The 11,997-nt window shown below is 46.8% G+C and overlaps 1 protein-coding gene across 2 annotated transcripts; it reads left to right on the forward strand.

Moving 5' to 3' along the window:
- The first annotated feature begins 539 nt into the window (after positions 1–539).
- Positions 540–11,668, forward strand: DYRK2 (dual specificity tyrosine phosphorylation regulated kinase 2). Of its 2 annotated transcripts, none has more exons than XM_035544248.1 (3): positions 540–876; positions 1,308–1,444; positions 9,768–11,668. In XM_035544248.1, exons 1-3 carry the CDS (start codon positions 822–824, stop codon positions 11,367–11,369), a joined length of 1,794 nt encoding a protein of 597 aa, XP_035400141.1. In that variant the 5' UTR covers positions 540–821; the 3' UTR covers positions 11,370–11,668. The 2 variants fall into 2 exon arrangements, with proteins under 2 accessions (XP_035400141.1, XP_035400139.1); XM_035544246.2 differs by lacking the exon at positions 540–876 and adding an exon at positions 1,027–1,118.
- Positions 11,669–11,997: the final 329 nt, after the last annotated feature.

An 11,997-nucleotide genomic window follows, 5' to 3' on the forward strand; every position in this document is an offset into this window, starting at 1 on the left:
TGCGGGCTCGGGGCAACGCCAAAAACCTCTCTTCCCTCCGCCATTTTCCAGTTTCCACCCCACTGAACATTTCGGGTGCCGTGTCCCCGCACCCTGGGTGCCACCTTTGCCCCCCCCCCCCCCCAGCCGGCGGTGACCCCCTTTTCGGTGCCCGTCACGACTCCTTCACGGGGGGCAGGCCGCGTCCCAAGATGGCTGTGCCCCGGGGGGGCACCGCTGGCCGGCCGGCCGCTGAGGGACGGACGAGGAGCGGGTGTGAGGGATGAGCGGGGGGGGGTCCATGGGGCGTGCGCTCCGCACGGGGCCGTTGCGCCGCCGTTGTGGGGCCGGGCGGCACTGCCCCCATCAGCGCCCCGGCGGGTGGCGGCACGGAGGGAGCCGAGGGAGGAGCGGAGCGGAGGGAGGCGGCCGGCGGGGCGGGCATTGCCCCCGCAGCGCGCTGCTCGCCGCCGTTCCGCCGGCCGAGGAGGAGGAGGAGGACGAGGAGGAGGGCCCCGTCCGGCCGCCTTCTGCTGCCCCCTCCTCCGCGCGAGGGGACCGGGGCGACCGGGGCGGGGGCTGGGGAGGTGATGAGCTTGGGCCGGGGGCTGCTGCGGCGGCGGCGCGGCTGCTGCTGCTGCTGCTGCTGCTGCGGGAGGAGACGGCGGGCCCTCGGAGGGTCTGCCCGGCGGGCCCGGGGCCAGGGGGATGCGGCGGAGGACGCGTCTGGGTCCCGCTGTAGCTGATCGGAGACGAGAGGCAGCCGCCGAGCGGAGAGGCCGAGGAGGAGCGGAGGAGAGGCGCCCTGACATGCATTTTCCTCTCCCTCCTCTCCAGCGGCCATGTTAACCAAGAAACCCTCCGCTAGCGCCGCCGCCGCCGCCGCCTACCCAGCCGGTAAGGAGGGGGCCGCCGCCGGGCGCCCCGCTGCCCGCTCCGCCCCGGGCCGGGCCGGGGCGCGGGGAGGAGGAGGAGGAGGAGGGCGAGGAGGAGGAGGAGGAAGAGGAGGAGGAGGAGGAGGCGGCCGGGCTGCCGCCGCCGCGGGGCCGTTGGTGTCGGAACAATGATCCGGCCCCCGCCCGGCAACGGGGCCCGGGGGGCCGGCGGGGGGCTGCGGGCTGCGGCTGTTGCGCGGGGCGGTGAGTTGTCCTGGGGGAGAAGGGGCGAGGGAAAGCGATAAATAAACCCGGGGACGGCTCGGGAAAACGACCCGGGGAAGGAGGAGGAGGTGTGTGTGTGGGGGGATAAATAAATAAAAATAATGGAGAAGCGGCCGAGGCGAGACGGGGCGGCGAGGCCCTCCGCGCTCACCCCTGTGCTCTCCGCAGGCAGGGCAGGGGACAGCGGCCGCCCGCTGCAGTCTTCCCCGGGCACCGGAGCCGGGGTGGCCCGGGCAGGAGCTGGGACCGGCCCGCCGTCGCCCCTCGCATTGCCGCCGCTCAGGGCCAGCAACGCCTCCCACACGGTGAGCAGGGGCTCGGGGCGGGGGGACGGGGCCGGGGGGCGGGGGGGGACGGACGGGGCGGTGAGGGCCGGGGGTCGCCACCCAGCGCCGCCCGACGGGGCGCCCGCTGCGCCCGGTGGTGAAGGTGAGGGACTTGGTGCGACCTGGGCACCCCCAGACCCCCCGAGTGCGCTGAGGAGAGGCTTGCCCACCCCTCTGCCCCTCCAGCCCGTCATCGGTCCGGTTTTACAGCTCATTTTTCACTCACAAATCACCCCCCTCTCCCCCCCCTTCCAAGAGGAGCTGTTCTGGTAAACGCATTTTTCGAGCTGACATTATTTTGGCAGCGGGATTAAAGGGTCGCGTGAGCCCCGTTGGTGAAAAATGAAGGCTGCTCTCCCCTTGTCTGTCTGGTGAGCTCGGGCCGATCGCTGTCTTCCTGGAAACGGCTATCGCTGCGCATGGGGGCAAGGATTGGATGGCTCCGACTTTATTGCTGCGGTAGTTTACCTAAAGAAATGAGCACCGATGGCATGAAAAGGATGTTATTTTCCGGTTCTGTGCTATCTCACATTATCTCCCACTCCTAGTTAATCTACTAGGAATGAAACTTCCCGAGTATGCCACTATATATGGATGAGAGAGGGTATCTCTTGTCCTGGAGGCACGACGGCGTAGAGAGAGGGATCTATAGGCTGTCATGTTAACACTAAATGTCTGAAATTTTTATTGCATACATTTCCTTTTAAATTAGGAAAGATTTCAGACTGACCCTGAGCGGCATTGATGGCATACTTTTCTTAGAATTAATGAGTTCTTCATGGATGCTCACATACTATCTTTGTAAACATATGGCAGAGCTTTAAATGGTAATGTGATTATGGGCTGGTGGAAGGTGAAACTATGCATTTAGATATTAGTGTTTCGGTGACTTTCCGTGTAGCTTCAGGGGTAAAAGCGACTTACTCAAATCCATTTATAGAAAGAATTGGCTTAAATTAAAAAAATGCAAGTGTACGTAGGATGTTCTCAAAAGGAATGATGAATATTCTGCAGATTCAAGGTGGAGCTGCATACTTAAGATCAACATCAGTGTATATTTATGTAGCTAGGATATATATTTGAATTCTTCATTGCTATCAAAGGCAGGGTTTTGCACATTTGCATTCCAGTTAAGTACTGGTTGATTTTAGAAGTGGAACGGAGGTTTAATTTTTCTTTAAAAACAGAAAATAAACATAATACCAACAGCCTGGGCACCAGTCGTGAAATTGCACATAGAGACAGGCCCACAAATAGCAGGGGCCCACATGTAGCAGAGCCCAGACTTAATTTAGGATTTGAGAAAGCCCAGTGGCCCAGCTGTGTATCTGGGGCTACCAACTAATTTTGTAAGTACAGAACCCTCGTATTTTTATACATACATATATGTGTGTGTGTGTATGTTATGTATAGTGTCTATAGATAGATGCATACATTTTTATGTACGTACATATATAAAGATGATGTCTTTATGAAAGCATGCAAGGAGTGTTTGAGCATTATATTTCTGTTTCCAGTATTTTTATACATACATCATTGTGTATGTATGCGTATGTTTATGTTCAGCATACATGCATGCGCATATACGTACATATAGATGGAATACCTAATGGAAGCACTCAAGGGTGATTGAGCATTATCCTGCTGTGTTTCAAGTCCCTCTGGATTCTGACTGTTGCAAACCCTGCCTTGCCTTTGCGATACGTTTCTACTCTACAGTATTTATTTAGCCTTGGGTACTATTACAGAAATACCTCAGACTGCCTCTGTGAGTTCTGTAGGTTGTTATTTTGTGGTTGGCTAACATAACTTTTTGCGGTAAGGATCAGATGTGACATCAGAATGCTGGATTTTAACCAAAAAAATGGTTATATATGTTATGTGAGCATTCTCTAAACTTCAGGCCTACTGACCTCAGCTGACACCGACTGAAACGCAGTGGGTTTTGTGTCCCACTACTTCCTCCAATCAAATCTATTTGAAATGGAACATTTCAATTTTCCTAAACCGTTTTTTCATTGTATTCATCTATATACTGTGTTTTCATCCCCGTTGTGTCATTTTAACTTCTCTAATAGCTAAAAATGAAACGGATATTTCTCTTTTGTGTTTCAAACTCTCAGAGGCATAGTTTACTTAAGTGGTTCAACTTGCCTGTGGCTGCGTGTGCACGTGTGCATTGTGTATACACTGATCGTGAGGAGAGACTGAGGTGGAAGAGAGCTTTTTTTTTAAGCCAAAAAGTTTTTCTTTGAATTCAGACAGACAAGAAGTCCACTACCTGTCTTATTTCTTGCAGTGGTTGTGTGATCTAGCCTGTAGCAGAGCTGTTGTCTCCCTCTTCCTAGTGACGTTTGGTTGTTTGGCAGGGCACAGCAGCGTGGGGGGGGAAGCGGGGAGATGCATGGGCTTCATGTAACAGGGCAGAGGTTTTGGCTGCAGTCTCTGCAGTCGCAGCAGCCTTTGTTGCTATGCAGACTGTTGTGTGTTGTACCAGGGAAAGGTTTTGTTTATTTTCAAAGATCTGTGGCTTCATCCTAGGCATTTTCTTGCCTGTTTCCATCCGTGACTTTATCTTTTTGGATGCTTGCGGTGGAAAACTCATTTCCAATGCCTTGCCCTCCTCGTTTTCCTCTCCTAGTCATTGTTTTCTCTTTTGAAGCCTTAAGTCTTTGCATTGATGATTGGAATCGTTTCCTATTTGCTCTGTCCTGTTTCATTACGGTGTGCTTGCATCCACTTGACATGCTGCAGTAGAGATTACCTTGCTTGCCTGCTGCTTTGCTCGTGTAAATCCCCACCCGTCTGTGAGTCTCTCTCCCAGACTCTTGTCTTCTGCCTACCTCCATCTCTGTGCTTTCTTACTTGGCACATGTCCCTGCGTTCTGCACTCTTCCTGTTGCAGTAAAGCAGTCTTAATCTTTTTCTCCTCCTGTCCAGGACTGTAACAACAACCCATTTACAGTGCCTCATTCAGTGCCCTCTTTCTTCAAGGCCTTTCCAAGATTTCCCTGCAGCAGGCCTGTTTTCTTTTGCCACCAGGGACGAGTGTCTAACCATATGCTTTCACATCATTCAGCCTTAATCTTGAAATTATATAATTAAAAAATAATAATTTATGATGGAACAGAGATCACTGGACTCTGTTACCTGAAGATCTGGTGGATAACATGCTGCAAATTTTTGTTGTGTGCAGCTGTTTTAAAGCAAGTAAAAACAAAGAAAACATCTTCCTACTCTGGTGTGTTTGTGTAATAAATTGCCACAGAAATGCTGTCATGTTTGAGTGGAAATAAGTATACAGTCATGACCTTGCTCTGCCTAGGTTTCTTTGGGTGATTCTTCTGCATAAATCTTATGCGTAGGGGGAAAGTGAAGCTATCTAACTTTCTTTGGGAGGACATCTGAAACATGGGCTCTAACAGTTGGTGGCTGTGCTATGGGGAGCGCAGAACATCTGGGCACATCTCTCCTACACGTGCACATCAGCTTACCTGAAGGCACGATGTAGCGTGCACGGAGTGTCCTTGTTGATTTCAACGTGCGTAATGCACGGGGGTGTCCCACGAGTATTCAGGCTCACTGCATATGCACAGCGTCGCCCAGACAGGTGGAAAGGAATTTATGAATCAGTATCGCTCCTGAAGCATAGTTCTGTCTCTGAAAATATTTGCAGTATAAAGTCAATGTTAACTTTTCAAAAATAAGCTTATGTTGGCCGTGTGTGACAGCAGCAAAAAATCCAAATGATTTGTTTTTTTTCTACTGCTCTTGTTGAACACAAGCTGTTTAGGACAAGGGCTTAGTCTTTTTCAGTGTATAAAACCCACACTCATAATAAAACCATTACGATAATCCTGCATTATTGTTATCGTGCTAATTAGCAGCTATTTTTAGTTCTGAACAGAGGAATGCTGTTGAATTCATTTATCAAGGAAAAAGGGCCTTTTGTACATTTATTCAGGCTGTAGTCAACAAAATAGGCAGTGAAGCATGCTACACCTGATACCATACGCCTCTAGCGTGTTAGGCTCACTGGGGCTGAAACTGGCATGCGTGGAAGTACTGTAAAGAAAGGGGTTTAGAGTGTAGCATCTATTCTTTTAATAAGTTATTACTTTGGCACGGTATTTCTCATCTGTACAGAGTAATAGCAGATAAAGACATCTTATTCCCGTGCAGTATTTCTGCAGGACATCATACAATTGCTTTATTATTGGGATTCATTTTATAAATCCTTCTAGATTCTGACTGATAAGCAAAACCCCAGAAAAAAGACTTTGCTAAAATAAAATGATAATATATAACTGAAGCATGGGTCAGTCTTGAATAGTTCTATAGGGTGTTAATAGCACACCAAGTGTGGGTTTTATTTGTGTTTTTTTGTTTTTGGTTTGTTTTACAGAAAAGATGGAATGTGGTACAACTACATAATGTGTTAATGGTTTTGGAAGACACCGTGTAGAATAAGTATTTGATACTTATCAAATCGGTTAAGTAAGATGGCATTGGATCCTGCAGACAGTCATTCCAGCCTTGTAGAAGGTCTTGAGACCTCATTGCACTGGCTGAGCGGCACCTCAGGAGAATTGCCAGTTTACCTTCTTGTTAGCAGGATGGACTCAGTTTTATGCCACCACTGTGTTGTAACACGTCTGTCATCTAGGCGTAGTACTGTAGTCCACTTCTGTCTTTAAATCCATTTCAGGAGGGGCGGGGAGGGAGAAGAAAGAAAAAGAACAAAATTTTTGCTTGTGTTTTTCTTGGTGTCTCTGTTTCGAAGATTGTATGATTTTTTTTCAGCTTAGCCATCTATTTCCATAAACTGGGCAAACCAAAGTTAAAGCAAAATCATAGCAGTGATTTTGAAGTTATGAAACACTGCAGTGAACGGAAAAAACCCTGTAATATTTGCTGTTTTGTAGTTGATGTTGCTAGAACATTCAATATTAGCTCTTCGAGTTCAAGCTTACCTGGTATTTCAATATGTTTATGTAAAAATGTGTGCATCAGGAAGTTTTTGAAGATGCGTGCTCTAAAAATATGCAAATCTTAGGAGGCGTGTATGGGTCTGAGCACAGGCAATGAGATACTGTAGTAAGTAAGGTGTGTAAGTGTGTGCAGGTTGTTGGTTGTGTGTGTAGGTTGTTGGTTCTGGAATTTACGGGCCCGTCTGCAGATGCAGAAGGGAGACGCATTATAAACCTCTTGGGCTTGTGGTTTCGGATGAAAGGCTGATGGAGCTCCTGCGAACTGTGAGCAGCTTGCTAGGGGACGAGAGGGCTGTAGCCCTTTGTAGCTTCCCAAGCCCATTAGCTGTGGTTCGGGGAACTTAGAGCGTCACCGGTGAAGCCTGCGGAGCGTGTAAGCAGTGCAAGCCCGAACTTGACGGCAAATCTCACAGGCGGTAGGCAGAAGCAGATAGGCAGAGCGAAGGGCTGGTGAGAATCCAGCCCTCGGCTCATCCTGATAGGAAACAGAAGACAAGGTGGTGGTTCTTCTGCAGCGATGTGTCTGATACCTCTGAAACTCCCGTTGGGGTTTTTAAAAGAAAAGTGAGCTGTCATCTCCCCACAAGCTTTGGAACAGAGCCTGTGCTGATTTAGTGGCTTTTCCTCCACAAAGAAAACCAGTGCTACTGTCTGCATCTGCATTTGCATTCCCCAGCAGCAGCTGACAGAAACTGGCAAAACCGGTCACTTCGGATTTGGGGTGAAGCTGGGATAATGCCGGTGATTTCATTCTGCTGCTTGCAAAAAAAACCTATGAGCAGCAAGGGAAACAGTGAGGCTGCCTAAAGGTACAGGAAGCAGAGCTACATGGTTTACAAACGTGCTTTTAGGAAGAAGAACTCCTTAGTCCCAGTGGACTTTTGAAAGTGGACAAACGTTTGTGTTTTGTTTTTCTTTCAAAGCGCTGGTACAAAGCAAATAACCGAAGTTTGAAGAATTACGCAGCACATCTGTTGAAACGTGCAGTGCTTGGGAAGGGCAGAAAATAGCTAACTGTGAAAACAGGTGACTCAAGGGGAAATAAAAAGAAAATTAATTCAAAATGTGAACTGTGTCAATGAGCACTTGGGTTAAGAAATTCTGAGAGGTGTTTTTCTCCCCTATGCTGTTTCTTCCTCATTGGCCGTACGTTAGTATTATCTGCTCCCGGTTTATCTAGGTATGTGCTGCCTTGCTGGTCAAGCAGCCCTGCAGAAGAAATGTTTGTACCTGGAATTTCCTGGCTGAAGTATTTGTGGTCTGTACAGTTACTCTGCTGCTTTGTTGTGCGTTTCTCTCGTAGGCAGTTTTGCCATGCAGCATGCGCTGAACCTCCGAACACATCTTACTGACCAGATCCAGTTCTGAGGTTCACCGCGTAGCAGCTCTTGGGGCCAAATTCTCTTAAGTTCAGTCACTGCTGCATATACAGGATCAGGACAACCTTAAGGAGACTGTTGCAGGAGTGTGCTTCAAACTTGACCTGAAGGAATTCCCTGTAGGCAGTTCCCTGGTGCTTTTGAGACATCAAACCAGGAAGACAGTTAATGTCAATATCCTATATACCTTCCTTGTGCTTGAATGTTACAGGTGCCTTTGCTCTGAATTGCCATTGTGTGGTGGCACTTTCTATGAGATCAATCAAATTTGATTGCACGAGCTGAAATTGCTCTGCAAATAAACCTACGCAGTCCAACTGCAGTGATGAAATAAAATGGACCAGTCATTCAACGTGAGTCAAAATGGAAACAGGAGAACAGTGAACTCAGCAGAAACAGTCCATGAGAGCTCTTGTTCTTGCATTGCGTGAGCCTTAGAGCTGCAAATTTCAAAATATTATCCAAAGGCGAAGCTGGTGTCCAGCTAGTTGGATACTCCTTGGGAGCAATTTAATGAAATTACAAAGCCAAGTTGCTGCCATATCTGTGTGATACCGTAACAGAAGCAAAAAGTGTGCTAGAATCTGCATCGCATGTCCTGGCTTTTTCATTAGGAAGCACTTCTGCAGTTGCAGGACAGATTTCACTGCCTCATATCACAGCACACAACTGTTGTTTTCTGATTTCATTTCAGCAACCTGAAGTGAACAGGGAATGTGTTTTCCTTAGCTGCATAGAAAAAATAAGGTTCAGATTAAAAGTGCTCTCAACCCTGGCTTGATCATCTGGCTGACAGTGTCTGTGAACTTTTGGTTAGTAATTTGGCATAAATATTAAGGCTGGTGAATCAGCTGGAGAGACAGCAGGGGAATTCTTCCCACGTCTGTCTAAGACCAGGCAGAAAAGACAGACTAATTATCCTCTACTTTAGAGCAAATGAGGAATTTTAAGGACAGCTATTTTAGTGGCAAGTATATGCTTGTAAATTTCCTGTTTCTCCTTAAAAGTAACAGGTTTCTTGCACTAGCTGTTTTCCTACCCCAGTACTTCCAGTGTTTCTTTGCTTGAAAATGCTGAGTGCTTCTTCTCCCTTTTGCGAACTGTAAAGAACAAATGTAATTTGTAAAATCAACTAATACTTTTTCCATCCCTTTAAAATAAAGTTGCACGTATGCTCTTCAAGGCAAAGATTTTCTTTTCCATTCAAGTCTGTATCAGGCCCCAGATCTCATCTTGGTTAAAAGTCATAAGGCTGGCGTGGCAAAGTGCTGAGGGATATACTTATGCTTATACGTTGATTTGAGTGCTTTGCTGAATAGGGACTGTCTCAGTCGCAAGCAGTGGATGGCATCTCTTGAGCTTGAGAAATGTCCATGTTCTTCTCCCCTTTGTGCAGGTCACAGCACATTCCTCATTGCTGAAAATTGTGTCTGGCGCTTTTGCTATCCAGCTAGTTTTAGAACAAGTTAAAATTTTGATTTCTGAGAACAGATGACTAGGAGAACCTTAGCTATGTAAGCTCCAGCAGGCATTATATATTGATCTCCAGCATAAATAAAACTGCTACTATGAAATCTGTTTTAATATCCCTCAAGCATACTTCTTGATGTAACAGGACTGTTGCCTTGAAGGTTCCTTGGAGGAGTCGTTCACTTAATGTTGTGGCACACCATTGACTGCCTTGTTACAAACATTTCAGAGAATCACGAAAGTGGCATTTGAGAAACTAGGATCTGGAGAATGTAACGGCATCTAGTAGTGTCGTAGCATATATGTTGTATTTTTTTGAATTAGCTGTAGACAGCAGAATTTTAAGAAAGTACTTTGTTTTGTGGTGTTTTAGGCAGGATGTTGGGTTCAGAATGAATGGTGAAGCATAGAAGAGTTTATGCCTTTCCTGTTAACTGGGTATGTATTTATTTTCAATTTTAGGTTGGAGGCAGTAAGCACACAATGAATGAGCACCTCCATGTTGGTAGCCATGGACAAATCCAGGTTCAACAGCTGTTTGAAGATAATAGTAACAAGAGGACGGTTCTGACAACGCAGCCGAACGGACTTACAGCACTAGGCAAATCTGGATTGCCAGTGGTTCAGGACAGGCAGTCAGAGAGTGCTCACAGACGACAAGGGAGCTCCAGCTCTTTAAAATCTGCAGATGGAACAGGGAAGGTGAAAGCCTCTGTTATGACACCAGAGCAGGCAATGAAGCAATACATGCAAAAATTAACAGCTTTTGAGCATCACGAGATTTTTTGCTACCCTGAAATATACTTTTTGGGTCCAAATGCAAAGAAGCGGCAAGGTGTGATTGGTGGTCCAAACAACGGTGGGTACGATGATGATCAGGGGTCTTATGTGCAAGTACCCCACGATCATATTGCGTACAGATACGAAGTCCTGAAAGTTATAGGGAAAGGAAGCTTTGGGCAGGTGGTGAAGGCCTACGATCACAAGATGCATCAGCATGTGGCACTAAAAATGGTGAGAAACGAAAAGCGTTTCCACCGCCAAGCTGCGGAAGAAATTAGGATTCTGGAACACCTCCGGAAACAAGATAAGGATAACAACATGAATGTTATTCACATGTTGGAAAACTTCACATTCCGCAGCCATATCTGCATGACATTTGAATTGCTGAGCATGAACCTGTACGAATTAATAAAGAAAAACAAGTTTCAGGGCTTTAGCCTGCCTTTGGTCCGCAAGTTTGCCCACTCAATTTTGCAGTGCTTGGATGCTTTGCACAAAAATAGAATCATTCACTGTGACCTTAAACCTGAGAACATTCTGTTAAAGCAACAGGGTAGAAGTGGTATTAAAGTGATCGATTTTGGCTCAAGTTGTTACGAGCACCAGCGTGTCTACACTTACATTCAGTCACGTTTTTACCGTGCGCCTGAAGTCATCCTTGGTGCTCGTTATGGGATGCCCATAGACATGTGGAGCTTGGGATGTATTCTAGCAGAACTTCTCACCGGTTACCCACTTTTGCCTGGAGAAGATGAAGGAGACCAGCTGGCTTGTATGATCGAGCTATTGGGCATGCCTTCCCCAAAACTTCTGGATTCATCCAAGCGAGCCAAAAACTTTGTGAGCTCTAAGGGTTATCCCCGCTACTGCACCATCACAACCTTGTCTGATGGTTCCGTAATACTTAACGGTGGACGCTCTCGGAGGGGAAAACTACGCGGCCCGCCAGAGAGCAGAGAATGGGGTAATGCATTAAAGGGATGTGATGATCCCCTCTTCCTTGACTTTTTAAAACAGTGTTTAGAATGGGATCCTGCTATCCGTATGACACCCAGCCAGGCTTTGCGGCATCCCTGGCTAAGGAGACGGTTGCCAAAGCCTCCGACTGGGGAGAAAGCCTCGGCGAAGAGAATTACAGAGAGCACTGGTGCTATAACATCGATTTCCAAGTTACCTCCGACTTCAAGCTCAGCTTCAAAACTGAGGACTAATTTGGCACAGATGACAGATGCCAATGGGAATATTCAGCAAAGAACAGTGTTGCCAAAACTCGTTAGTTGAGTTTGAAAAACCCAATGCTGTTAATACAAGAGATACAATGTGGCTGAGCCTTATTTGTATGAAAAAGTAGCTCAGATAATACATTTTTATTTGCTCAGTAACTTTATTCATTTGTATCTTTCAGCACTCATTTTAAATGTAAGAAATGTTGATTTTGTTTTTATAAAAACACGGGGACAATGCTTTAAGTTTTTATACTTATTTTTTAAAATGTTTGTCTTCTACAGTACAATTAGCCTTACTGTAACTAGTGCGACACAGTAATAAACATCAGTGGCAGGCCACTGGTTACAACATGATTGTCATGCATTGCAGCGTGGTGTCAAAGGTATTAACCTTTCTCTTCCATGGTTCATATTAAATTTCACCTGGGGTAAATTCGTAAGGTTCTTCTGGAGTTTACGGGTATGGGTCTTGATCCTGCAAACACTAACACCTATGCCTGACTGGACTCCAGGGAGAATTCTCAAAGAAATACAGTTAAGCACCTGCAAACTTGTTATCTGAAATGGAGCCATAGCATGTTATATTGTCATTTTCTGTATGGTAGCCCAGAAAAAGTAATGGTATCACTTAGTAAAGATACAGTAACCGCCTGTGGGATGCTTTCTCTATTTGACAGTAATGT

This window comes from Cygnus atratus, chromosome 1 (assembly GCF_013377495.2).
Source record: "Cygnus atratus isolate AKBS03 ecotype Queensland, Australia chromosome 1, CAtr_DNAZoo_HiC_assembly, whole genome shotgun sequence".
Classification (NCBI taxonomy): Eukaryota; Metazoa; Chordata; class Aves; order Anseriformes; family Anatidae; genus Cygnus; species Cygnus atratus.